Source organism: Odontesthes bonariensis, chromosome 18 (assembly GCF_027942865.1).
Source record: "Odontesthes bonariensis isolate fOdoBon6 chromosome 18, fOdoBon6.hap1, whole genome shotgun sequence".
In the NCBI taxonomy this organism is placed as follows: domain Eukaryota; kingdom Metazoa; phylum Chordata; class Actinopteri; order Atheriniformes; family Atherinopsidae; genus Odontesthes; species Odontesthes bonariensis.
Genome location: NC_134523.1, coordinates 17,005,047 through 17,031,080, shown reverse-complemented (window position 1 = coordinate 17,031,080; position 26,034 = coordinate 17,005,047). Strand labels below are relative to the sequence as shown.

The 26,034-nt window shown below is 40.2% G+C and overlaps 3 protein-coding genes across 4 annotated transcripts; all 3 read right to left on the bottom strand.

The window, feature by feature from the left end:
• Window positions 1–9: 9 nt before the first annotated feature.
• LOC142368268 (uncharacterized) lies at window positions 10–4,010 on the bottom strand. Its single transcript, XM_075450392.1, has 6 exons — window positions 3,922–4,010; window positions 2,408–2,506; window positions 1,338–1,522; window positions 821–1,191; window positions 472–559; window positions 10–388 (listed from the first exon to the last, which is right to left on the bottom strand). Exons 4-6 carry the CDS (start codon window positions 1,042–1,044, stop codon window positions 236–238), a joined length of 465 nt encoding a protein of 154 aa, XP_075306507.1. The 5' UTR covers window positions 1,045–1,191; window positions 1,338–1,522; window positions 2,408–2,506; window positions 3,922–4,010; the 3' UTR covers window positions 10–235.
• clk2a (CDC-like kinase 2a) lies at window positions 2,899–12,615 on the bottom strand. 2 transcript variants are annotated; one of them, XM_075450389.1, is made up of 13 exons: window positions 12,467–12,615; window positions 11,180–11,373; window positions 10,791–11,064; window positions 9,575–9,665; window positions 8,692–8,758; window positions 7,604–7,720; window positions 7,152–7,318; window positions 6,475–6,569; window positions 5,645–5,774; window positions 5,091–5,173; window positions 4,731–4,810; window positions 4,533–4,623; window positions 2,899–4,365 (listed from the first exon to the last, which is right to left on the bottom strand). In XM_075450389.1, exons 2-13 carry the CDS (start codon window positions 11,371–11,373, stop codon window positions 4,177–4,179), a joined length of 1,578 nt encoding a protein of 525 aa, XP_075306504.1. In that variant the 5' UTR covers window positions 12,467–12,615; the 3' UTR covers window positions 2,899–4,176. The 2 variants fall into 2 exon arrangements, with proteins under 2 accessions (XP_075306504.1, XP_075306505.1); XM_075450390.1 differs by lacking the exons at window positions 9,575–9,665; window positions 11,180–11,373; window positions 12,467–12,615 and having other exon boundaries at window positions 10,791–10,878.
• Window positions 12,616–13,449: 834 nt separating this feature from the next.
• LOC142368041 (histone-lysine N-methyltransferase SETDB1-B-like) lies at window positions 13,450–25,562 on the bottom strand. The gene is made up of 10 exons (XM_075450084.1): window positions 25,490–25,562; window positions 21,609–21,783; window positions 19,426–19,523; window positions 18,779–19,321; window positions 18,271–18,423; window positions 16,122–16,323; window positions 15,350–15,423; window positions 14,535–14,725; window positions 14,315–14,435; window positions 13,450–14,201 (listed from the first exon to the last, which is right to left on the bottom strand). Exons 2-10 carry the CDS (start codon window positions 21,776–21,778, stop codon window positions 14,179–14,181), a joined length of 1,575 nt encoding a protein of 524 aa, XP_075306199.1. The 5' UTR covers window positions 21,779–21,783; window positions 25,490–25,562; the 3' UTR covers window positions 13,450–14,178.
• Between the last annotated feature and the right edge of the window lie 472 nt (window positions 25,563–26,034).

Below are 26,034 nucleotides of genomic sequence, written 5' to 3'. Positions count from 1 at the left end.
TTTTTTTTTTTTACTTCATTTGAGGAGAACAGCTTTCTTAACTGGCAAATAAGTGAGAGCATTCACTGTGCAAAGATTATTCAAGTATACAAAAACAGCAAGGACATTCAAACATATCAGATAAAGAAAGAATTATACAGTTTCTCTTCTCTGGGTTACAAGGTGAGAAGCAGTTGGTGTCACGTCTCCGTCGTAGCGAAATCCCCTGCATCTAATTGTCCTTAAAGGTTTCACCTCACATGACTTTGCACTGATCTCCGCCTGCACCGGCAGCGACCGCCGGAGATCCACCAGTGCCTCCCATCAGTCCGTCCAGACTGAGGCCCTGAAAAGCTCCAAAGAAGGAATCGTGCTTCCCTGGCGCTGGTTTCCTCGCAGCGTTGGTGTGCTGCGGATATAAGAGGCAGTGATGGCTGAGTAATGACGATGATGAGCAAGACTCATTAGGTCTCATCTGAATTGTTCACTCACCCTTGGGAGGCAGTGGTGGCTCCTGAAGTGAGTCCTTCTAACGTCCCTTTCGGCATTTTTCTTGGCCAGTATGGCTTGCTGACGTTTCCTTTGGCAAACGGCACAGAGCAACATAAGACACGGCACATGGGCAAGTAGCTTATTACACGTAACAACCAGCTTTATCCTCATTAAGCCGAGGTGGCAGGCCAAGAGTCTCAGCTGGATAATGAGACGGTTACTAGCCATTTTGATTCTTAAATGAATTAATGTCTGAAAATCATCAGTCAATCATTTACTGTTTACTAGAATGACAAAAAGAATAAACATTTCAAAGTACCAGTTTAAGAGATTTTAAGCCCCCCCCTACCTCTCTTTCTTCAGTTCATCCTGGTACGATCTGAGCCAGGAGTCTGGGACTTTCTGGCTGTTGCAGGGGAGGCTTCTCCTCCGACTGACGCTCTTCCTGCGGGCGAAGCTGCTTCTGCGGACAGACTGGCTCTTCTTCGTGTCTCTCTTGGCAGAGGCGCTCTTCCCCGACACGCAGCTGGTGAACTGCTTCAGGGGAGCACCCAGTGACATGAGGGAATCCATTGGCAGACTTTGTTGTGCGTGGATGTTTGTAGATTTATCGGATGGTTTTTGCCCGGCTTTATGGCAAAGTCAGCATGTGGGACTGTACACCTTAGCTCAGCTCACAAGGAATTTGGGTGGCAGAATGAGGCCTTTCTTTGTTGTAATCTGCAGAATAAGACAATTTCAAATACTTTCAACCGCTCCTTAATGACATTAAAGAAGAGACACCTCGCGACTATTGTCAAAATTAATTTGAAGCGTAAACGAACAAAATCGAATGCAAATTTCTTTAAAGAAACAACGGGACTGACCTGTAAGGGATATCTCCTCCTGACACATTCAGCTCAGAGTCATTTGTTAAATCTCTAAAATCACAGAGTCCATTTGATGCATCGCTCCCAGTCCTGTTTGAGCACCTGTACAAACTTCTGCTCCACCAACCTCTGCTCTTATGGGGATTTAACTGATGACCTCGCTGGTGTTCAAACAGGATAAGCTGAAGACACATAAGTCTTTCATCTCATTAACGAGTCCAAAACAACTCTTGCACTAGTTAAGACTTGAATGTCTACATGTGGCCAGTATCATTTCTGAAAAATTTAAGTTTGCACTCGGGGGATTTTACTTGGTTCAAAGTTTGCACTCCCATTTTCTGTATAGGTAAAGGTAGATGAGAATAATTGGTAAAACAGTATCAGAGGGAGCCGGACAGATGGAGTGTGAAAAGACTCAAAGCTGGAGGGTGATGCTTTGATGACGCAGAAAGGATTTCTTTCCCCTAAAGCAGCACATTTTCATTGACTGAAGTCATTAATCACGAAGCTGAATGACTCATTTCATTCACCGAGTCATTCATTCAGAGTTGGACCCAAGTCTGGAGAGTGCACACCTCCAGGAATCCTACTCAGAGAATCCTTCTGGTAAACAAAAACAGTCGATTCCTTATGAAGTAAACAGTCATTTTAATTCTGTGACTGCAACCGTTCCAATTTAACAAAAATGAAGAAATCCTCGGCTGTAAGCACCGACCTGTGTTGAACTGAATCCTACTGGATGTGTAATGCTAAACAAATGCCTTTAAACACCTCATTTTCATGTTCTGACTCACAGAACCGAGGCTGCATTATCAACCAGAGTGAGCAGCTGGCGTAAGTAGCCTCTCATGTTCCAATCTAAATCAGTCCCGCACATCTTCTACGAAGCAGTAAGATGTTCCAAATCATTTTCAGTATAAAAAAAAACAAGCTGTAAAGCCTGGGTCCTAGTTTTGTTGGCTGCTTAGGTAACACAGAAGAGGACAACAGCTAAAATGACACATTTCCCTTCCAGGAAAGGAAGGGATTAACGAATGGGGTTAATAAAGAAACTACTGGATCATTACCAAAAGATGAGGAAAGCCCACATGACGTTGCTTCTGGACACCTGCTGCAGCAGATCATCCACTCGTCTGTCACTGGAGCGTGACACGGCGACAGCCGGTCTGAGTTTTGGAAGGGAATGAAACAGAAATTAGTTTCCAACCAAAAATAGCTGGGAGGGGCGCTGTCATAGAAAGCATAAAATACCTGTATGAGTAACTGGCAAAAGAGCTCTGATAAAGTCAGTGTGTTGGCTTTAGAAAAATCCTTCTCTTAAAAAGTTAAATCAATTTGAGATCCTTTAAACAAAAGTTACAGTAAGAAAAAGTTTAGAAAAGCAACCATTACCAAATATCAATTTATAGTTAAAATTATGGACAAAGAATTCACTTTAGTCGGTTTTTCTTCCATCTTTTAAGCGTCTCAGACATTCAAATCACCCAGCAAAGGTTTAAGCAAGTTAGGTAAGAGATGGACTCAGGCACAGCAAGTATTTAAAGACCGAACACCTCTCTTAAGCTACCAGAGGCCCAAAATGCTACCGAGAGCACCATTGGCCTTTGGCATGAGATCTTTAATTCTACACAATAATACATATATACAGTTTTATACGCTTTAATTTCATACAAAAAAAGTAATGTACAGGTGGGAAGTGGGGCCAATGACCTATTGGAACTCAAAATAAATACCATCAACAGGAGCTGTGTGCTTAATCTCAATGTGGAGACTTCAGGTCTGATGATGTGAAAGGAAAAGGCAGTTTATAGGTTTGAGTTAAAATGTACGAGAATGACCCCATGACTGATGCTCAGCTAAACTAATGCGCAGGACATGAACAAGTCATCCACTCCATTCACATTCCTGCACATACACGCACGCTCACACTTAGAAAACATTGCAGAACATAACAAACATGTATATTCATCAATAAGTCAGGCTACAGAGAGGCCTGTGTGAGTGGAGTGTCCATCACCGTCATCTCACTGGCAAATCAGAGCAACCCACCGACCGCAGGATTAGAGTCAAGAGTCATCATAGACGGAAAGTTTTACACACAAAACAAGAAAGAGGGAAAAATATATGCAGTTCAAATGCTCACTTAACAGTAACAAAACCTTTAGACCGTCCGCTGGAAATACTTGCAATTTCAAAGGAAATGAGACATTCAATTTTTTTTTTTTAAGACTTGATCTTATTATAGAATACTGTGCGTTTCACCATAATTAAAAGGATGTGGGTGAGAACCTGCGCTGAATATACAGCTCTATCTCCCTTTATGCTTGACTTCAGAATTGGAAGACATTTCTTCTCCCAGATTGTTTTGTTGTCGTTTTCCTTGAGTGACTGTAGTAGTGCTCATTTCCTTGACGAGGGTTATAATCTATTTCACATGCTGATGAAAATAAAAAGCGGTCGGACGGAAGGGAGGGAGGAAAGTGTTGAGAAGTCAAAAGGAAGACAGGAGCTGCATAGAGGGCTACTTTAGGTATAAATCATTTTCCATCTAAGACTTTTCAGCTTGTAAATAGGCTTTTACCACTTGAAAAGATTCATGACTCTTCTCCAGTCTTCTGTGGATTAGTTTGGTCTCTCCACTGCAAAAACATGCCTCCTGTGGCTGCAGAGGTGGATGTCAGATTGGGGGAGGGTGGAGGAGCAAGAGGTTATGGTGTCCATGCTTTAGTGACAAATGATAGAAAACCTCTGAAGTCCCAGTTTATTCAACAATTGAGCTGCTCCACGTGGAAAGGACTTGATATCCTCCATCATTCAGTCTTTGCAGGCTTGTGGGTCACCGGCTGATGTCCCGGTTACCCTCCCACATCTTGCTGCCTGCTGCCTCACTAGTGCCCCCGTTCTCGAAGAATGGGTGTTTTAAAGAGTCAGCCAGCGCCAACCTCTTAGAGGGCTCGTATTCCAACATGCTTTCGATGAGGTCAAATAATTGGTGGTGCTCCTCCGCCTCTGACAGGACATACCGCTGGTGGGAAAACAGAGAGAAACAAGAAGGAATGAGAAGGAAAACTGGAGGAAAACTCCTGCAGCAAACAAACAAAAAAATAAATATATATATATATATATATATATATATCTATCTATCTATCTCAGCATATTCATTCCATCCCACTCCACTTCCACCCCTCTTACCCGTAAGGGTTTGCAGTTTTCTCTGACATATTTTCCCGCTGAGGAGCTCTCATCCCAATCCAGACGGCCACGATAGAAATACTTCTGTTTCCTAAGAGTTTCACGGGATGAGTGTGAGCAACAGGGTGTGTATAACTTTTTGTACATAAAAAAGGTGTATTTATGTGTGTAAAATGCATTCGAAGGCTCTTCTCTAACCTGGTCTTACGGATCATCCTTGAGGGTACTGGTCCCAGGATTCTTTCCATCATGGCCAAATGCTCCCTGTTGTCATGAGTCTGAAAGACAGAAGACACTCAGTGGAAAAGTACCAAAGGTGGAGACTGACTCAGCTGTAAATGGTGATTGAAGACAGTTGCAACGGTGCTCACAAAGACACTAAGAGTTTGTTTCTACCATACTGCCTGCACCAATGTTAACTGAACACAACTAAATCTACAATTTAACTTTTATCTGTTACTGTGAGGTGAGGTAAATTCAGAAAAATACCGTACATAAGACAATACATCCTAAGTGAATAAAAGGCTACATTCTAAAGCAATAAGCAAAGTTTTATACCTGAAACAAGGTGAAGCCCAAGTAGTACTCAAAGAGGATACAGCCAATACTCCACACATCACAGGGATGACTCCAGCCCAGCTCTGAAGGGAAAAAAACATGTAATAAATACATGAAAATATGATGAAAAATAGGTCTTTAGAGGCGTGTGCTCCAGGCAAGGGTTCATTCTCATTAACACGTCATTTATTCCCAAAGTAAATACAGTCTAAAAGCGTTGCACAACTTCAGACTGACCATGGCGGGCGATTTGTACCCCTCACATTAACCTGCTACAAATTCAAACTTTTAGTAGTTCTTTTGATATTGCATAGATATATATGACAAATAGATTGAATCGGGTGGCAAGGAGAGGAGTAACCTTAAGTGCTTTCTCTCAGAAAAATCAGGATAGGTATCCTCTTGTTTCCTGCTTTTCTGAGTGAAATAAGTTACGCCAGCTCAAACAGGCCCAGTTGTTCATCACTAATCTAGTTTTCCTGTTATATATCTGCCACCTAAAGTTGTAGAAATATACGCACACGCTCATCTGCTGCACCTACAGTCACTCTCACCTAGTATCACCTCAGGGGCGCGGTAATGCCGTGTAGATACTATGGTGCTGTGGTGCTCGTGGTCAAAAGTGGCGCTGCCAAAGTCCACCACTCGCACTGCTGTGCTCTTAACAGTCCGCTCTTCTCGTTTCTGTAGGACAAACAACACCTGTTTTTCAGACCATTGAGCTTAAAATGACTTTCTCGTGACAAGTCTTATGTAAACATTCAGTCGATGATGTGCAATAGAAAGACTAAATTGAACTCTTCGCACTGTTTTTCTTCTTCTAAATGCAGAAAAGGATATTTCACCTCTATCTGTAAGAAATGATTTCAGTTTTCAACTACATTTGTTATGATAGAGTGGTATGTCATGGAAAAAGAGGAAAGTCACTGCAGAAAATGTAGCATATTAAAGGTCAAGATCTCAAAATACAAAGTGAACAGTTCCTCCTTGAGTATAATGGGGAGAGAACTCAGATAGAGCAAAAGAAACGTTGCAGCTGTAGCTCATGAGGAAGAAAAGCTCAAACTTTCAGCTTCCGCAGGCCACATTTCAAAGCGTCCTTGAACCCGACCTTGCCTACCAATGTGTCCATCGATGTGTGAATGTGTACGATAGTGGGAAAAAAAGCTGTGTGTAGCCTGGAAAACTGTACAGACTAAGACGTGTTGTACAAGTGTGAGTGGATGAGTGTATGTGGCATGTAGTGTTAAAGCGCTTCGAGTGGTCAGCTAGACCAAAGAAGTGCATTTATCAATCCTAAAGAAGCAAACTCAGAGCGGGGACAATCCATTTAAAACATTCAGGTGGAGTCGACGGGCTGATGCAGAACTTAACTTGCTCTTACCTTCTCTACATTGAAGGACATTGTGAAGTCCGAGTTGACAAACAGGATGTTCTCTGGTTTTAGGTCGGTGTGTGTCAGCTTGTTGTCGTGGAGAACTACAGAGGAGGGAAAAGATAAAAGATTTCAATTAGTTCTTCACAATGACATTAACCTAATTAACCAATCTTCTAATCACCAGTGCTTCGTTCACATTAAATAAATGAGAACGAAGACATGTGATATTAATGTAATTGGAACATCACAGTGATAAATAGCACTAAAGACACAACAAGAAAACAGAACTAAAACAGTCTAATATACAACAAAACTATATTAAACTGACATTTGAAGGCTATAAAATGTGCAACTTTAAAGGGTTGTCCATGACTTTTTATTATCCAAGTTATTACCTTTTTATTCCTATTTAACTAATCACTATTTTATCATGTGCTTTGAGTTTCATTTTATTTATTTACAGTGACAACAAAGGAATTTCAATGTCAAGACCCAATGAAGAAACATTAATAATCGATTATGTTTGTTGGAAAAATACATTTAAATAAAAAATCTTTGTCATTAACGCATAAAAATCTCGGATTATGAGAATTTAGAGTGTATTTAATGTAAATTCTATTCCTAATTCACCTCTCATCAAAGCATTTAATGTCTAAGCTTCTTATGACATGAAAATGACTTACACTTCACAGCGAGACAGATTTGGTAGGCCATGTGTCTGACCTGACCAATTGAGTAGGGCAGGTAGTTGTTTTCCTTCAGAAAGTCAAAGGTGCTCAGAGCTAGCAGCTCAAAAGAGATGCACATATGACCGTGGTAGTCAAACCAGTCATACATCTGTACGCACAAGCTGCAAGAGAAACCAAATATGAGAGATTCAGCAGTGATGATTCACATGTGCAAACACCACACCATTAACACGACAAGCAAGGAAACCAGTTTGGAAGACACTGAACGTAACATACAGGGATACAATAAAAAGGGCATTTGCAAAATCTACAGAAATGAGCAAAACGAGCTTGGTTTAGTGATATTGTATCTCAACATGACAAAATGTTGGTGGTTCTGGTCAAAGCTATAAAGACAGCTGTGTAAAACTTTATCTTTTCGCAGAAATACAACAGTCAGAACTCACAATTTGTTATCAGGGTCTTTTTCATTTATCTTCTCCAATACATTGATCTCCAGTCGAGCCGCTTCCTTGTATTTCTCCACATTCTTGATAATTTTCAGAGCAACGCGGGATCCTCCCCTGCAAAACATAGGACAGCATAAGGTCAACAAACAACTTTTAACAGATAAAAATGAAAAAAAAAAAATCATACTATAAAAAAAACATCTGACTACTACAATGAATTTATCTGTGATAAGATTTCAATTCAGCCTTACACTTGCACTTCTTCTATTGTAACCTCTGTGGTGTGCATTATTTTATGTGACGGTGTATTCAGACTGTTGTGGAATTATCTTAACTGCTTACGTTAAGATTGTAAAAGAAGCTCTGACGGAGTAGCCCACAATGCTGCGAGCTCAAAAAATACTGCCAGACCAAACCGAGAGAGATAGCTGTGTGTTTGGTCCAGCGTGATAGAAATAGAGTCATTAATGACATTCAACTCCCGCATCACCAAATCTAATTTTTTTTTACATACAGACCAAAACTGATGCAGAAAAACTGCAATATTCGTTAGAAAGGCACAGCTGTAGGAATTAACCAGATGTACACTTCTATCCCTGCCACAAAACAATAAACCTACCATGAGGAGTGACTCCCTAACAGTCCTCGTGTTTATGGGGGCCCAAAGTCGCACAGGGCCAAAATATAATCCCCCCCCAAAGTAAACTGCACCCTTTGACCAACGGGCAGTGTAATAAAGTGGATGTGTTGATGTGGAAGTTTTAAGTTAAAATCCTTGAGAAAAAAAACTGGATGCAGTGAATGCATAAACAGTGTAAACAGATTTTTCTTTGACTCCACCTTTTCAGATTTAATGAAATTCAGCCCGACGGGCAAACAACACGTTGAAAACATTTTCTGGCTCAGCAGAAATAGCTCAATGCATGTTTAATACTCTTATCCCAATCCCATTTCACTCAAGGACAGCATGACGCAAAGATTTGTTTCTACAAATCAAGCACACCAAATGTCTTCTACTGAGGATGGAGGTAATAAGACCCCCAGAGGATGATGGCTGTTGTTTTACAATTTCAACTGACACACACCTGCGATGGTCAATGCACTGCATCACCCTCCCAAAGGTGCCTTCTCCCAGAGTATTGACAATCTCATCTGCAACACAACACAAGAGAAAAAAGGAAGCGAGGGAGAGTGGGGAAAGAAAAAATAGGAGCATTAGACACATGGACTCAAGCAAGGATACATAATGCAAAGCTTTAGACAGGCGAATCAGTGCTAGCGCCCATCCCTTTTCAAAAAGCTGCCTATTCAATCTGGCAGGCTCTAGGATAAGTGAATGGGTTAGGGTTATACTATAATACAAAACAAGGGGGGGCAACTAAAAAGCACTCCCTTCTTTTGATGACCAATTGGCAGGCACTGAAAGTCATGGCACACATGTTTAGGATGTCTATTATGTGAATGTCTCTTCACAAAAGAAAACATGGCCTATGCTAAAATTGATTAGTATTCCAATGTACTCCTAAAACTTCATTATTCTTCGAAGTATTATATGTAAATCAAGTAACTATGTGCTGTATGTAACTCGATGAGAACGGCTACATAAGTGATGTGCGTGTGCGCTTTCTACTACAATCTCTGAAACCATTGCAGTGGGAAACAGCTAGCTTAAGTTACAGATTTAAACGCTGTAACTGAGAATTAGGCTAAAGTCCAACAAAAAAAAAAAAAAAAAAACCTGTGAAACAAAGAAATGCTCCACAGCTTTAAAATCCTAGAACAAAAAGCAGAATGTATCTAAAGTCCCTCTCAAATTCTTCAACATTCTTGCAATCCACCCTGCTACTTCAGCTAGAGCGAAGAGCATTCTAGCAAGGCATCATCATCAGGCACTCCCATGTCATGTAAATGCTCTATGCTTTATACTCATATGGAGAAGGGTTACGATAGAGTAGTGGCAGTGAGTACATCTCTCTTGCAGGACGTCCCCACTCCGACAGATCAGGTGCCCTTCCTCGTCGTCCCTCACACTCAGTGCCCGCGTCCGGCTGTCGCTCCGCTGTTTTCACACCCAAACCACCATCAGCAGGTCACAACACAACCGAAGGGAACAGGGGTTTCAGTGGCAGCCGCAGCCATGGCATCGGGCGGCACAGGTAGATGAGGAGGGAGGAGGGTGGTGTTGGTGGTAGTTGTGGTTGTAGGTGGGTTTCATGGTCATGGGCGATTCACGCATGACACCACGTGAAGGAAATATATAACGATAGGGATATAGTGCAAGGGAACAAGTCAAAGATCACAGGTTGTCCTCTGCTCCTCTCCCCCCACTACCTTTAAACCACAGCTGCTTACAAACAAGGAAGCAACTGGCACATCCATTCATCATCGCAAATACCAATTAAGACAGACAAACAACTAAATAAAAACTTTTCAGGCTGACATTGCAGATTAAATAGGAGGAAAAGCAAAATGACTTGAACACATCTGTTCGAGTAGGAAATATCTAATGATTTACACTACATCAAATCCAGCCCCTGTTCTTAATCCCTTTTAAAACATTTAAAATGTGTGGTTAAATGTGTCACACAAGAAGAAACAGCCCTAAGTTCAGCCATTTTTAAAATGCCAATAATTCAACTCCGATCTAAATTTCAGCATGATGTTTGGAAGAACATTTTCACTTTTTTAAGGCCATCTTCATTCAAATTCAAAAGTGGCAAAAACAAATATGACAAAACATTTTCTACTTTTTCAAATAACTAAAAAAAGAAATAAAATAAAAAATAACTACACAAAAGTTTATGAGAGATTCAGGCAAAAAAAGCAAGTGTGACCGGATGCCATAAGGTTTTCAAAATAAATGTTCGGTAAATCACAGCGGATGTGAGCGTGAAGAACAGAAATAATTTAGTGTACCATTACTGAACTACAAAAAAGGGGTTTACATAAAAATGAAAATGCTCTGCCAAAAGATATACCAAATTACGGAAACCCAGTTAAACAAAAAAAAGAATAACAAAACAAAAACAAATCATAAAGAATGTACTACTTACCAAGTCCACGGGCTGTAAATAAGAAATGGTTAGGGAAAGACAGAGAAAGGAAGGGCTGAATGAAAGAAAAAACAGGCAGAAAGAGAAGATGAGGAGAGTTAAAACTCAATCTCGGGCCTGGTTGTACTCACCGAGGAGGATGGGCTATAGGACCTGGTTCTACGCCGCCTTCGTTTGTGCTTACGCCTGCTGCCCTTCCGCCGGTAAGACTCTTCCCGTTCACGTTCTCTCTCCCGGCCGCGTCGGTAGTCGTACATATTTGGTGAGAAGTCCCGTGGATAATAGCTTTCAGCTGCTCCATGTGGCTCCCTGTCCCGATCTCGACTCTGATCCAACCGTCTGTATCCCTCGCAGTACCTTCGATCAAATGGTCTATGTTCCGGTGAGCGATTGTCATAGCTGCGACTGAGCAAGTAGACAAACGCATACACTGTCAACTAAAGACTGAACAAACAAACAACAATAACAAAGTGGTCCCATTAAATATATTTGATATCACACACAAAACATGACGCCATACCTCCTTGAGCGTGCATAGCTTCCTTCCTGTCTGTGCCCCCGTCCCCTTCTGTCCCGGTCTCTTTCTCTGTCAGTACTGGAGGAGTTCGTAGGTGATCTTCTGTGCCGATGTCGTCTACCTCTGTCTCTGTAACGGTCATGGTAGCTGCTTCGGCTGTTTCTTTCCGAAGACGAGTACCGTCTAGTGTGAGGCATCTATTTGATTGTTAGATGGACAAATAACAAATTATCGTGAATTAAGCACATTGAAGACAGGTTGAAATCAAAACTACGTGGATCAACTGCATTTGAAGTTAAACTCTTGACTGGCGAATCCTGTTGATGGTTTGCAATTGTCCAACATTCACAAAAGTTGGACGCCTGCTTATTACCATAGTGCTGATTTATTGGAGAAAGACAAGAGGTCTAATAAGTTGCAATATTATAAAATACTCATTAACTTGAGAACTATAATTATTAAGCACCATGCAATCACTTGAGCATGAAGTTCAGCTGAAAAGTTCAGTGGAAAGCTAACCTGCCCTTGTTTAAAGATCAAATTATCAATAGCAATCAGCATGAGGGTTTATTATACAAAATCGGGTCAACAATATTGGATCTTTCGGAGGCAAGCGTAAACAGTCAACACGAGAAACGCACACTGGTCTAAGTATAACGTGTCTCAAGATTAAGCAGGCTGCCTCAGTGTAGAACATAGTTACAGCTAGAGGGGCATGTTGAAGCGAACTGCAAATATGTGGACAGACAGGGGATGCATGTTTATAACCCTGTTGCATGACCTTATTAAACAACAGACAACCTCCTAACGTTCAAAGGTGCTTCAAATGTATGCAATCAAACAAACTAGCCTGGTTATAGTTACAACATTTCGGTTAGCTATAAACCGAATTAGATTCATAAAATAACAACATTCCAAGCTCATGAAATAACGTTGGCTAACTATCCATCGCTTTATAGTACTGTGCAAGACTAGCATTAACGTTCATAAAGCTGGCGGTAATGTTATCAGTTTTAACAAGAATTCTCGTTTTAAGAACCGAAACCACCACACTATTTACATGTTTAATAATAGCAAGGACAGTTTTTGGATCGAAGTCATTTAACTGCCAAATAAGCGGACGGACTAACAGTTAGCATGCCGTGCTAGCAGCCGTGCTAATGTAAATAATTTGACCGCCATCTTAGCTTAGCTACGTTCATCAGCTGCAGAGCAACTAATGCTAGCTGTTGTGCTAACGGCTATTTAACTTACTAAATGGAACAGGAAGCTAAAAAAATGTCAACTAACCGTTTTAGCAGCGAGGCCTGTACGTTTGTCCCATAAAAAATCCGTGGTGGCGATACAGGTTTATCCAAATGCGTATTGCTAACTCGATGTTCAACGCTCAGTTGCTAACACGTAGCCAACGTTTTTTCACCCGTCTGCCCAGTACACCAAGTTCTGGTTTAAACTAGTGGCGGAACGCCTCCCTGCGCTTAAACGTAGTACTAGCCCCGACGTATGTACCCAGTACATCTGCAGCCAGCTGGTTAGTAAGCTGCACTTATTTGCAAAGTATTTAATAAATGTGAGTCATAAGGTGATATTTGTCCAGATTTAATATAAAATGTGATGGCAGTTGAGATATGTTATGCAGGAATCTGACAAATCTCACATTCATCTCTAGTTTAACTTTTGCTTATCTTCTAAAGGTATTTAGCTGGAGTCACAGCATGTGAACGACTCACATTATCAACTAGTAGACATAACCATGAAGGTTACATGGATATTTCCTTATATTTAATGTTTAGTATTGCAAGTTTTTTAAGGGTTGAACTAAAATTGTGCACACAAATAACAGAAGTCTTCATAAGCATACAACTAGGTTTTGGTTATTTCATGATATGAAAACACTCAACTGGGGGCGGGGGGGCATGCATGCTGTTGCCAAGGCTACATTTATTTACATATAAATAAAACTTCTAATAGACATCCTAACAGAAAATATAGGAATATAAAGAAATATATATATCCTGATGCAGATATGGATTACCATAAAGTTCATGTCAAAGCTGTGTCAGGCCCCTTCTCTAGGAAAAGTTTCATGCAAGGTGATTCACAACTTTTTGTATAGTCCTGCTAACCTACAGGAAGTAAAAGGGAAAGGGATGTTTAATTTGGAGTCTTTCATACTAACATTTGAGTTGCTATTTTTCTAATGTTGGCAAAGTAACTTGAAATAGTCTTTCATTGTCTCAAAAAAAGATTGAGACTCTGACATATTACCAGTTTTAATGAGAAATTTTATTAATCTTATCTTTATCATATAACATTTACAGAAACTTACTTATTTCCCAGAACAAACAGACCTCAAATGTCCGCATTCATTTAAAACAAATGCTCCTTTCTTCTTAATCACATTTGCGGGTTAACAACTTTGAAGGCAGAAGGAAATGCAACATTTTTATTGAAAGATAAAGAAGCATAAAAAATGCATTTATTGACAAAACAACTCTTGGATGGTTTCGAGACAGTTCAAACAGTTTTCAGCCACTTCAATGAGGTAGAGCCTTCAGCAGCATATGAGAGTCTCATTCAAGATCCCATCCAAGGCGGCAGAGTCCAAAAATAGCAGGGCTGTGACATTTATCTTGCATAAAAAGGTCTGCATCGGACCGAACGCACTCATTCCAGAAGAATCGACAATACTGACATGTCGTCCGATATTCGCTCAGGAACCTGCAGATGACAAAAAATGGCTGCTGGATGCATTTTCCGCCCCCTCTGGAGCTTGTAAAAGCACAAAAAAAAAATGGGTAAACAACAATTGGTCAATTGCAAGAAAGTGTACATTCTGACTTAGCAAGAAAAATAGATTTGCGCAGATGCTCTATGGGCCCCCAAAAAAGTCAAAGATTGCCCGAGGAGACCTGAAAAACCTGTAAGCTACCATTAGTGGGTTTACTGGGGCACCATCTCAGAACACATTATCCATCTCCCTTATTGCTTTCATCGTTCCTTCAACTTGCCGATTCTGATGATACTAAAATACACAAAAGAGGAAACACAAATGAGACAAACGACATATTAGGAATAACTGCATTTCTTTATAACAGAATTGTATTTCAAGATACCCATTTTAAAAAAGGAATTTACCTTTGACTTTCGGTTCATTCTTCACTCCTTCATTCTTTTGTGACTCCACTAGCTTCCTCATATTAATCATGTGTTCCAAGCGTATGGAGCCTCGGTAGACCCACTCCTTATGTTGGTCACGCTGAGCATGAAAACACAAACTACTCCGTCACACAATCCAGATTTATATATGTATGAAAAAGAGAAAGGACATTATGTGATAACATAATGTGAAACTTACTGAAAAACAGATATGGATCAAGCTGCAGTCAACTGCCAGAACCTCACACTTCTCCTGGATACCATTATATTCTGCATTCAGAATCTGTCCAACCTTGTACTGGGTCTGGGGCGGGAAAGGCCAGCGGTTCAAATACTCCCTTACGTAATTCCTGTGAACCTCATTAGAAATGTCACCCAAAGGGTCTGCCACTGTTTCAGGAAGTAGAAAAAAAGTCACTATGACAACAGCAGGTACTGTATAAAAATTGAAATAAATAAAAAAATTCAACATGCGCTGATTCAACATCCACTACAGGAATTACTAACAAACCTTAAAACATGACACTCTTCATAAATTGTGTATAAGATCAGAAATATAATTTCAGGCAGAAATTAAGCTCAAAGTCGTTGTTTCTTCCACTTGGAAACTTAAAATGTTCATTCCCATTAACAAAAAAATCTATTTATTAAGTTCCAGACATCATTAACTGTGCTCCAACCTCAAATTTTCTCGTGTCTTTTATATCTCTTGAGCTAGAGAGCTATTCAGAGCTTTGAAGGTCAAATGCAGAAGCAGTATCTTCTATTACCAGTTTGATCTAATTTGGTGCACAGGTGAAATTTGTAACGTGTGCTTTTCATATTATATTAAAATTATTTGTTGTGTGGAAACTTTTGTGTAAAGAGCCACAACGGCAAATTTTCCCGTTATCTTATACCCACTTGCCTCTACTTCTTTAATCTACAGGATGTGAAGAGTATAACATGTCCCAAACTTCAAGCTTAAAATCAACTTTCACAGAAACAGTGCGACTTAAAAACACCTAAACTTACATGGTCTGCACACCAGGTGAAGTAAAGGTAAGCCAACATAGACAGGTGTGCGATCGTCAGAAAACACGAGGAATCTAAAAGAAAATGAATTAATTTAAATAAAAATGTCTTCATCAAACAATACTGATAAATAAGTGTTAGGAGTAGTTTAAAGGTGGGGTCTGAGATCTTGGAAAAACAGTTCCTGCAAGCTATATTTTTGAAAATACACAACCTTGCCTCTCCCTTCAGCCCACCCCTCGAAACCACGCCTTCAAAACACATGAACGCGCATGCTGTCGGTCGAGGTCTTCGGATGTTCCCGAGATCGAGAACGAAACTAGACGAGACCTCACGAGTGCTCGCGACACAAGATGAGGCGAGAGTGCTCACGTCCAGAGCTAAAAGGTAATACACCACTTTTTACACCACTCTGACAACAACATAACAGAGACTCACGAGTCTGTGAACGCGCAGGGGGGAGGGGTGAGGGGGGCTGACGGTTGATGGGCGTGTCAGAATCCAATAAAAGTAACTCTCATCAGTACTTCTATTGGTCAGACTTTTCCTCTGGCTACACCCTCTACACTGGACTAAAAGATTTCCTTTTTTTTCCAAACATTCTATTTTAGTGGGTGCAATGGGGTCGTGAGGTTTTCAGACAATATGATAAAAAATGCTCCAGAAAACATCACAGACCCCACCTTTAAGTAAAACTGAATTCCTCCATTTCTTATAAATCTAAACTGAAATAGTAAAAAAGTTTTCCAGAATAAGCGACACAAACACTAACCTCATGCGGTTTTTTCTGCTGGGGACCTCTGCCATGATACCAGGCATGAACTCTGGCTCTTCAGCTTTGCTCTTGACCACAACACGAGCACCCACAAACAGCTGGCTCACGGTTGGCATGCTGTCAAAGGCAATGTGGTGACCAGACACCAGGCTCTTCCCCTTCTCCTTAAAAATCACCTTGTATTTCAGCCTACCGTCATCTGAAGTTAAGAAAAGAAAAAAAAACAGTACTCAGCAACGATAAACCGAATTTTCTTTAACATGCAGCAGCATCTTAATCTCTGAAACAGAAATGTGTCGCCAACTTCTCAGTTTTGTTCTGAAACAACCTCAACAAAGTGCTCTCACACCGTTAGAAGCGCTTGAATTACACCAGCCCCTAAGTAGAAAGCCAGATCATCTGGATAATGGTTGTGTCTGTATGCGGTTCTGTATCTAAAGCCCTTTTCACATAGCACAGTCAAGGATGGACTGATGTCAAAGTCGATCGCCACGGATACGCCTCTGAACCGGCAAAGGAAAGAAGACAGATGGGAAACAGACCCGCCTCGTGTGTGCTTACACCCGTTAAGCCAGCTTCACAGAACTCGCGGCTCTAACCAACAGTGCTGTCATCACTCAGCTGATTCCGCTACGCCAGCTTGATAATAATACATTAATACATTTTATTTAAAAGCGCTTTTCTAAATACTCAAAGACACTTTACATAAAAACAACAGAAAATAGTACACTAAAAACACAGACTGAGGTTAAACATTAAAAGCTATTTTAAAAAGGTGTGTTTTTGTCAGAGATTTGAAGGTGGACAAGTCAGTACAGTCACGGATGTGGCTGACATCCGTGACTGTACTGACTTTTGGGGTGACAGTTCCAGAGGGAGGGGGCAGCTGCAGAGAAGGCTCTCTCGCCCCAGGTTCGGTGCTTGGTTTTTAATGGTGGAGTAAGGAGGTTAGCATCAAATGAACAGAGGCTGCAGGATGGATTGTGGCGATGGAGCAAGTCAGTGAGGTAGGACGGAGCCTGATTATGGAGGGCTTTGTGTGTGAGAAGGAGGATTTTGAACTTAATACGCTGTGGAACTGGGAGCGAGTAGAGGTTCTGGAGGACAGGAGTGATGCGATCACGGGTGCAGGTGAGCAGATGTGCAGCTGAGTTTTGGATGTACTGTAGTTTATTTAAAGTCTTGGATGGTGTTCCATAGAGGATGCTGTTGCAGTAGTCAATTCTGGAAGTGATGAAGGGGTGAATGAGGGTTTCAGCAGCAAAGAAGGAGAGTGATGGGTGGAGTCGGGCAATGTTCTTGAGATGAAAGAAGGCAATTCTGGTGATTTGGCTTATGTGATGGTCAAAGGAGAGGTTACTGTCAAAGATGAATCCAAGGTTGCGACTGTGGGGGGGATGGAAACAGGGTGGAGTTGTCAATGGTGAGGCGGAAACTGTCTGTGGTTTTGGTGAGGGATTTGGGGCCGATAATGATCAGGTCGGATTTGTCACAGTTGAGTTTGAGGAAGTTGGACTGCATCCAGGATTTGATGTCGGTGAGGCAGTTGGAGAGAGAGGAGTGAGTGGCGGGGTTGATGGAGTTGGTGGAGATGTAAAGCTGGACGTCATCGGCATAACAGATAAAATGGAGGCCATGGTTGTGAATGATGTTTCGAATTGATGCGTGTAAGGACACACCCACGCCGATACAGGACTGAGCCTCCTCTGTTTGGCATGTGTCAATCACAGGAAGGAACAGCAACGGGCTAACAAGGATGTCTTTTTTCACCTATAAAGGTGGAATTGGAGTGAATGTGTTATGTGAGAGGTGGCACCGTTATCACAGCGCTCTTACCAGCAACACTGCTGTCATTCAGCTGATTGCATAACTCTAGCTTGCTATTTTTTTTACTCTTTAAATTCACATCGGTTCTGGAGGTTTGGCAAAAGTAGCTGCTTTGTTTGCATGCAGCGCAACAAAGTTACAATATGGGCAAATATAAAAGTAACAAACATTCATAAATACTCTGATAAACTATTTTTTGCTAGTTGAAGGTAACTGCAAAACAAGATCCCTTAACAGAAAAAATTGCTATCAAGAACTGCGTTATAATCTGTTAAGTGCATGTCGAAAAGTAAATTATTTTTACTGTTTAAATTATTACCCTTTGTTACAATTTCTGTAATTTTCCCTTGTTGCCAGTTCAACTCCTTCTTTCTTGCCAGGACTTGCATGTTCACGCTGACCTTCCCTAGTGGAACGCTTGCAGCGGTCTTGGTCATTTCAGCGTAGTAGCTCCCAGGAGTTAGGTGCGACGCTGTAAAAAGAACATTAAAACTGATTCATTTCCACCAACTAAGGATTGAATACATGAAACAACAAACTATCTGCTCTGTGTAAACTTTACATACATCCTATTCTCTACAATATTGGGATTTTGTCATGCAGACAGTGTCAGTTCATTTTCTAAATAAGCTGCAAAATAAATAATCTGATGATCCTAATGTGAAAGTTCACATAAACTCATATTCTACGGAGAAAAAAAAAAAAAATCACGTTTCTTTCTTCTGTTTTTATGTGGCAGAAGTGATATTGAAAGCAATGACGTCTATTTTTTATGACTAGAAAAACTAAATTAAAAAGGTATTTGATGAACAATTTGTGGACATTACCGTCCGTGTTTGCAGATGGCTTGGAGACGGTCACTGCTTTGCTCTGAGCTTGGTCTTCTGTGTTGGCTTTGGGTGTTATCTTTGTTGCGTCGGATGCTGCTTCTTCTGTTCTGTTGCTTTTAGCATTAGTTTTTGGACTTGCTTGTGGTGCTGATGGCTTTATTTCATTGACCTTAGCAGTAAAGTCATTCCTTCTTTGGGAAGTTCGGGAGCTCCTCTTCCATTTTTCATCCCTTCGCTGGATTTTTCTTCTTTTGTTTGAGCCGGTGTTAAAATCACAGAAGTCAGAATCACTTGAATCATCTATTGGTTCCCATTGCACATCAGAATCAAAGCTGCTTGAGTTGTTATCTTCACTGCTGTTACTCGGAGGCAGTCGGGGACGTAGAGCGCTGATGATCTTAGATTTACTAAGTCTAGTAAGGACCACCACTGCATTCCTCTTTAAAATGGGAAGGCTTTTTTGTTCTTCTTTTGTCTCCAGATTCCCTTTGCTGTTTGGCTTCGGTAACATGGGAGCGACACCATTAGAAGTCGGCAGTCCTAAAAAGGAAGAAGAAAAAGCATGGGAAAATTAAAAAGGAGTGGGCACAGACACACAAGACTAACTTTGTTTCTCTTTTTATGTAAATGATTTGTTTTCCTACCACAGCCTGTGGATTCATCGTCAGAATCCGAGTCTCTGTAATCCCAACCCAGTAAAGAGTACAGTTCCTTCACGATTTCCTCAAATGCTACCACAGATCTGAATAATGGCAATAAAACCACAGCATGAACAAAACAAAGAAAACATACTGTACACAGTAAACACATAGCTAAGCTTTAAAACTAGTTTCTAGAACAGGAAGGGGCCGTCAGCTTTTGGTTGCTACAATTGTATTACCATTCACTGAGAAGCCTGATAATGGTTCTGATTTAACTGTACAAAGAAAATACTGTACACAGTACATACAGAAAGTTTTCAGAGCACCTGAAGCCGTCCACATTTTGTGTAAGACTCATCTTAAAAGATTATTCTTCCATCTACACACTACTGTCCCACACAAGAAACCAAAAAAAATCTTACAACCGAGCCATGCAACATTCTGCTTCTCTTAATGGACCTTGATGCTTCTACAGCTGGACTTAAGTCCACCTTGTTCGTAATTGATCTCAATAGACATACTTAAAAAGGCAAATGGTTTCTTTAAAAGTTTCATAGTTGACAATGTATGCAAGAGTGAAAACCAAGAAAGAGAAATTGTGTCAAGGTATGGATCTTTGCCAAAAAGCAGAATGGCCTACATTATTCTAAATGGAAGAATTTTAGAATAGTCAGAGTTTCGTTATTAGACCTAAAAGTTAAACTGAGTTATCATGAATGAAGGGCTGTTTTCAGTAAGGTAAATAACAAATCAAAGGCCATTTTGAATAATATCCAGAGTTCCTTTGTGGAGATGGCAGGACGTTTCAGCAGGACAGCCACCAATGCAGCACTCCAGCTGTCAGGCCTTTAAGATGATTGTTTCCACACAAAAGCCATTCAATTACATTTACATTTATGCATTTAGCAGGCGCTTTTATCCAAAGCAACTTACAAGGAAAAAGGAGAATCAACAATTGAGTATATTTTAAAAGAATAATTTACAATAAACAATTACAGCGTCAAGAGGCAGTTAGATCACCTAAACCTAGTGTGGGTACAAAAAGTTTCTGAAAGTCCTTAAGTCACCCAACAAGAGTGTGGACCTGAACAAAGAACAGCCGCTCTAGAAAGGCTCAGAACTTGCTGTGTACCAGGACTTTCAACCCAACCAGGTTAAGCTTCAACATTTCTGCCATGAAAAATGAAACAACTTCCAAAGAAAGGATCCCACTCAACTCAGCTCAATTCAGCCCTATTTATAATGCACCTTATCAGACACACCAATGCTTTGCAGAGCAAAAAGCATTACATTAAAGGAAACAACCATTAAATAAAGCAATATAGAAGATCAAATGTCAACAATGATAACTGCAATTTGCAAATAACAATAAAAACTAATATAAATAGCAATAATTGCAGGAATTTACAAGGCCCTAATACTTATTTAAAATGTCAAATGCCAGTTTATATCATGACTGAATTAGGAAAACACTCGATGTGATTGTCTCACCTAAATACCTGAATCAATCTTAAAACTTACAATGTATATACAATTTTATGATGTCTAACATACAGTGCAAATAAGTGGATTTCACAAAAATAGAATAAGTGTACAAGCTTTACGTGTCTGAATAGAAGAAGACTTTAAAACAGCTCTGCTTGTGTACAAGTCTCTTCACGGTCTCGCGCCACAGTACATCTCTGGCATGTTAGAGCCGTATGAACCAACTCGGACTCTGAGAACCTCAGGGAGGGGTCTCCTGCTGGTGCCCAGAGTCAGGACTAAACAAGGTGAGGCTGCGTTTCAGTTTTATGCTCCTAAAATCTGGAACAGTCTTCCAGAAGATGTGAGACAGGCCTCAACTCTGACAATGTTTAAATCCAGGCTGAAAACAGTTCTATTTAGCTGTGCATATGACACCTGAAAGTATTTTATCTGCACTCTTCACTTTTAAATTAATTCATTAATGATTATTATTATTTTTTTGGAATGATTTTATTGCCTTCTTGTGATTTTATGTAGTTGTAAAGCACTTTGAATTGCCCTGTGTACGAATTGTGCTCTACAAATAAAATTGCCTTGCCTTGAAAATTGTATATAAATGTATAAAGATTTTAAGTTGCTAGACCAAAAGGATATACATCAAATACATACAAAAATAAAAAGTCACTTTTACAGGAGGCAGAAATAAGAGCAATACATACTGGCAGAGTTTCAAGAGGTCAGCAGTCTGTTTTTCCCTTTTTTCCAGAAGAGACTGCAGCAGATCATATTTCTCTAGCAAGCCCGGGGAGATCCGCCAGGTGTTTTCTACCTGGTCTCTGATCCACCTCTGTAAATCCTCTTTGCTCATTTCCATTTCATCCCCTTCCATAATTACTGGAAAAAATAAAACAAGGTTTCAAAGCACATCAAAGGAAGTACATTGTTTAGTAACAAGATAGATGGATGGATACTGCCCAAAGGATAACCCAGAAAAATGTTGGACTGTTTCAGGTAATCATCTCACAACAGAAAACTACTGAATCCAGCGTGAGTGAATATCCTCTGAAAACACTGCAGCAGGTATGTGAAACGAGATACATTTCTGCAGAGCAGGAACTCGTTACAGTAGCTTGTAGGAAAACTACAACTATCAGCCTAACCAAATTTAATATCAGCTTTTTATGGTATATCTCACCTGTTGAAATACATTATTTTTGTATAATTTATAACAGCTGAACCTCTTGGGTTTTGATGATTCGTACAGATGACTTAGCTTTACCCTTACAAAAAAAACTGGGAGGTGCATGACCTGATTTATCCTTAGTTTTGCCTCCACACGACCATCTTATTATTATTTTTTTCATGTATGATGAATGCAAACTGATTTGAACTCTGCAGTTTATGATCATTTACATCAATTAATAATGTGGCAGAAGCAGAACTTGCATCACAAGAGTAGCCTATAAGGTTTTATGAATGCAACTTCTGACGGAAAAGTTGTTGTACTTAACCTGCAAAAATAACGGTCAGAACTCAAATGCACTCTGTTAAACTTGATCAAATAAAGCAGGCTTTGTACAAAAACATCTTACAAAAACAATACCACCATGTTCAAAATTTTAACCACAAAATGTCAGCAAAGAAAGTTAAGAGGTGGATACCAAAGCCCTTTTTCCTCTTCTGAGATGGGCATGCATCCGATTTCTCCAGATATATTCGTGTGACATGTATGAAATGTTCAAAACTCAATAGAAACAATCCTAAATACTAGCTGGTGAAATATTTTAACAATTAAATTTTAGCTGGGGCGGTTGGTGGCGTAGTGGGTTAAGCAGCTGCCCCATGTACAGAGGCTACAGTCCTCGCTGCAGCTGGCCCCGGTTCGAGTCTCGCACCGAGCGGCCCTTTGCTGAATGTCTTCCCCATCTCTCTGCTCCCTGCTTCTTGTCTCTCTCCAACTGTCCTATCATTAAAGGCATAAAAAAGCCCCCCCCAAAAAAATACTTAAAAACAATTAAGTTTTAGCAAAGAAATTTGGAGGTGGGTGTGCTTCTGAGCATAGCAAATTCTCCTCTGCTGAGAGGTCCTTAATGCTCTTTAAAATTGTTGGAAAAAAACTTTTTGAACTAGAGTTTAACTCACTTGAATTTACAAAAGAATTGCTGTTTTAATGATAAAACAAGAACTCTAATCACTTTGCAGTAGATATGAGGGATGGTCGCCGAGCCGATGTGGAGATGAGTGATGAAGAACTCTGCTGACATGGACTTAGTCGAACATAGAAATCTTTATTTCTCTCATCAGGTCCGTCTCAAATTTACAGAAAAGATGCATCTGATCTGGGGAGGGCGTGTGTCTCAATTAGCAGATGGAAGCCCTCTGCCTTTTCGGGGGGGGAACATGCTTTTTAAAGGCAAAACCTCAACAGCCTGTGTCATGTCCAGGCACCTAGCCAAGAGATGGTGTATGCATACTCAAGGCCATACGTACCATTAGCCGATGAAGTCTTTTGCTTCAAATCTTTCCTTATTTAGTATGTGTCGGATCACAGCTGACCCTTCTCACCCTGCACATGGACTATTTGCACCACTCCCCACAGGCAGGAGGCTTCGGTCCATTCGGACCTGAACCTCCCATCACAAAAACAGTTTTTTCCCCCTTGCAGTTGGACTTATGAACACTTCGTAATCACCTCATAACCTGCCCCAGTCACTTTACCATCATTAAAATTGCACTACTGAAGCTGCACTGTTGTTGCTCTGTATACTGTGTATTGTTGTACACACCTTGTACATTTTATATTCATATACTTTTATTTTTATCATTATCATTTTATTCCTCTGTTACATGTTTGCACCTTACGCCGCAGCAAATTCCTAGTCAGTGAACACTGTTCACTAACAATGGCAATAAAACGAATTCTGATTCTGGTTAACTGTTTACTTGAAACCTCTGTACTCCGTGACTGGTACGGGGACGAGCCCAGTGGATATGCACTCAATGAACTCCCAGAGGCCTTTTCTCTATTTTCACAGAGCCTCAGACACCTCAACTTCTTAGCATTTAATAACCCACTGTAATTTCTTATAATGCCTCTTTAAGGATATTGTAGAATAGAAATAGAATAGAAAAATACTGTATTCATCCCCCAATGGGGGAAATTCAAATTAGTCAAGTAGCTCAAAAAAATTATAAATATTTACAATGATTGTATATTAACAACAACAACAATAATACCAATTCTAGTAAAAAAAAATACTACTACTAACTAATAATAATAATAAATGACTAAATAAACAAATAAATAGAAAAAAAAAAATCAATCAATCAATTTGAGAAGAACTCAGCAGTCACTGTTAAAAAGCCTTATGGCTTGTAGAGGGTGGAAATAACTTGTTGGGCAAAATATATGAACAGAATACTTATTATCTCTCTTGAATTAAATCAAGGCATTATAAGGCAACAACAGTGTTCATCAAGTTGAAAGCTAGAAGCAGTAATGTCATGTTTGGGAAGTGAAAAACTCCATCGTAAGAACTGAATGTGTGACATATATCATAACATTAAAATGGCCTAATTCATAATAATCTATATCACTGAGCAGTTAATAATCCAGACATGTACATACATTTAAAAGAGCTTCTGTATCCAATTATTCATCACTACATTCATTGTATATTCTGAACACAAACGAGCATAGGGCGAAGCAATTAACTCACCGACACATACTCTGTTACCGTGGAAACGAGGTTACATGTATTTCCGTGTTACGACGCTATGATGACGTGATCGTAGCACGCCACCGTTCGTAAACCGCCTTCAAACCTTAGACGAATAGTCGAAATTGTTAAATCTTTACGTGGTGTCAGTCTTTGAAACAACATTGTTCCAGTCGCTTGTTTCCTCTCATGTTATTCTTGTAATTTGGCTTCATCTGTTCCCTTAGTTTAACAGGAATAGCAGTGCACTTGAATAACGGTGTTGTTTTTCCAGTAGTTTGTTATCATATTGCCTTACATAACAAATTCCCATCGATCATAAAATTGACTTATGGATGTTTGATATGTGTCTAAATTCAATTTTTGGGTGGTTGGAGCCTTGGACGAGAGGCGGCTGGGCCACACAAAGACAAACCATGTACACTCACAATCACTCCAAGTGTCAATTTAGGCTACATTTACACTGCAAGTCTTGATGCCCAGTCACCATTTAACCTAACATGCATGTTTTTGGTCGGTGGGAAGACGCTGGAGAGATCCCACACATGCACGGAGAGAACATGCAAACTCCACACAGAAAGGCCCCAGGCGTGAGTCTTCTTTCAGTGAGGTGACGGTGCCACCACACCGCACAGCCCACGTTTTAAATAATTTAGTATAAAAAAGTAGTTTAGTGTGTCCGTGTTCGGACTAAAAACGTTTCACTAAATAAACATTTACTGGACTCAAACCATTATTCCTACAGTCTGAGATCAAGTAAATAAAGCAGTTCTGAATGGCTGTTGTTTATTTCTTATGGAAATACATCAGCGGTATACACGCTATAACGAAATGATTTGGCATTTTGCCCGTAAATGCGTTAACTACGACAACAATCTTACCTTTTCGAGGCTAGCCGCTAAATAAAAGTTGATGTCTTCTTCGCCTAATGCAGTAATGCCCAGAGAGGCTCAGTGCTGCCCCCTGTATTTTTAAGTCGATCATGTCCTCCACCTTTACCGCCAATTCATTCAAAACCCTTGACACGCTTTAAATGAACCTGACCTAACAATTTATACAGCATAAACCTGAAGTCGTTGGGACAGTTTGAAGTTTACTTGGGACAGCTAAAATAATACCACTTTTTTTTTTTTTCTCAAACAGCCAATCCAGCAAACAATAAACACCTGGATTATAAACATTGACGTGAGGGAAAAGAGCCAAAGTATTTGCATGTGGAAACATAAATAAGAGTAAGGATCAGTAAGAAAACAGAACATTTATATTATCAACACATCTAATAGAGCCAACTATTACTCACTGAGAGGCAGAGAGGGCATGCCATGTCTTTGTCTTTCTATAAACAATCCCAAATAATCTAATTTGCAGCCCGCTTGCTAATGTGGCGCACCCCGAGAGGGGATTTGGAAATGGGTCTATTCTACAA

Excerpts from the sequence above, each read along its gene's own strand:
- LOC142368041 (XM_075450084.1), bottom strand. The coding sequence starts at position 21,778 with ATGGAAGGGGATGAAATGGAAATGAGCAAAGAGGATTTACAGAGGTGG. Across the intron at positions 19,524-21,608 it reads GACCTCTTGAAACTCTGCCA|ATCTGTGGTAGCATTTGAGG; the intron begins GTATGTATTGCT and ends GCCATTATTCAG. Across the intron at positions 19,322-19,425 it reads CGATGAATCCACAGGCTGTG|GACTGCCGACTTCTAATGGT; the intron begins GTAGGAAAACAA and ends CTTCCTTTTTAG.
- clk2a (XM_075450389.1), bottom strand. The coding sequence starts at position 11,373 with ATGCCTCACACTAGACGGTACTCGTCTTCGGAAAGAAACAGCCGAAGC. Across the intron at positions 11,065-11,179 it reads AGCTATGCACGCTCAAGGAG|TCGCAGCTATGACAATCGCT; the intron begins GTATGGCGTCAT and ends CTACTTGCTCAG. Across the intron at positions 5,775-6,474 it reads TGTCCTTCAATGTAGAGAAG|AAACGAGAAGAGCGGACTGT; the intron begins GTAAGAGCAAGT and ends TTTGTCCTACAG.
- LOC142368268 (XM_075450392.1), bottom strand. The coding sequence starts at position 1,044 with ATGGATTCCCTCATGTCACTGGGTGCTCCCCTGAAGCAGTTCACCAGC. Across the intron at positions 560-820 it reads GATGAACTGAAGAAAGAGAG|GAAACGTCAGCAAGCCATAC; the intron begins GTAGGGGGGGGC and ends CGTTTGCCAAAG. Across the intron at positions 389-471 it reads GCCACCACTGCCTCCCAAGG|CACACCAACGCTGCGAGGAA; the intron begins GTGAGTGAACAA and ends TTATATCCGCAG.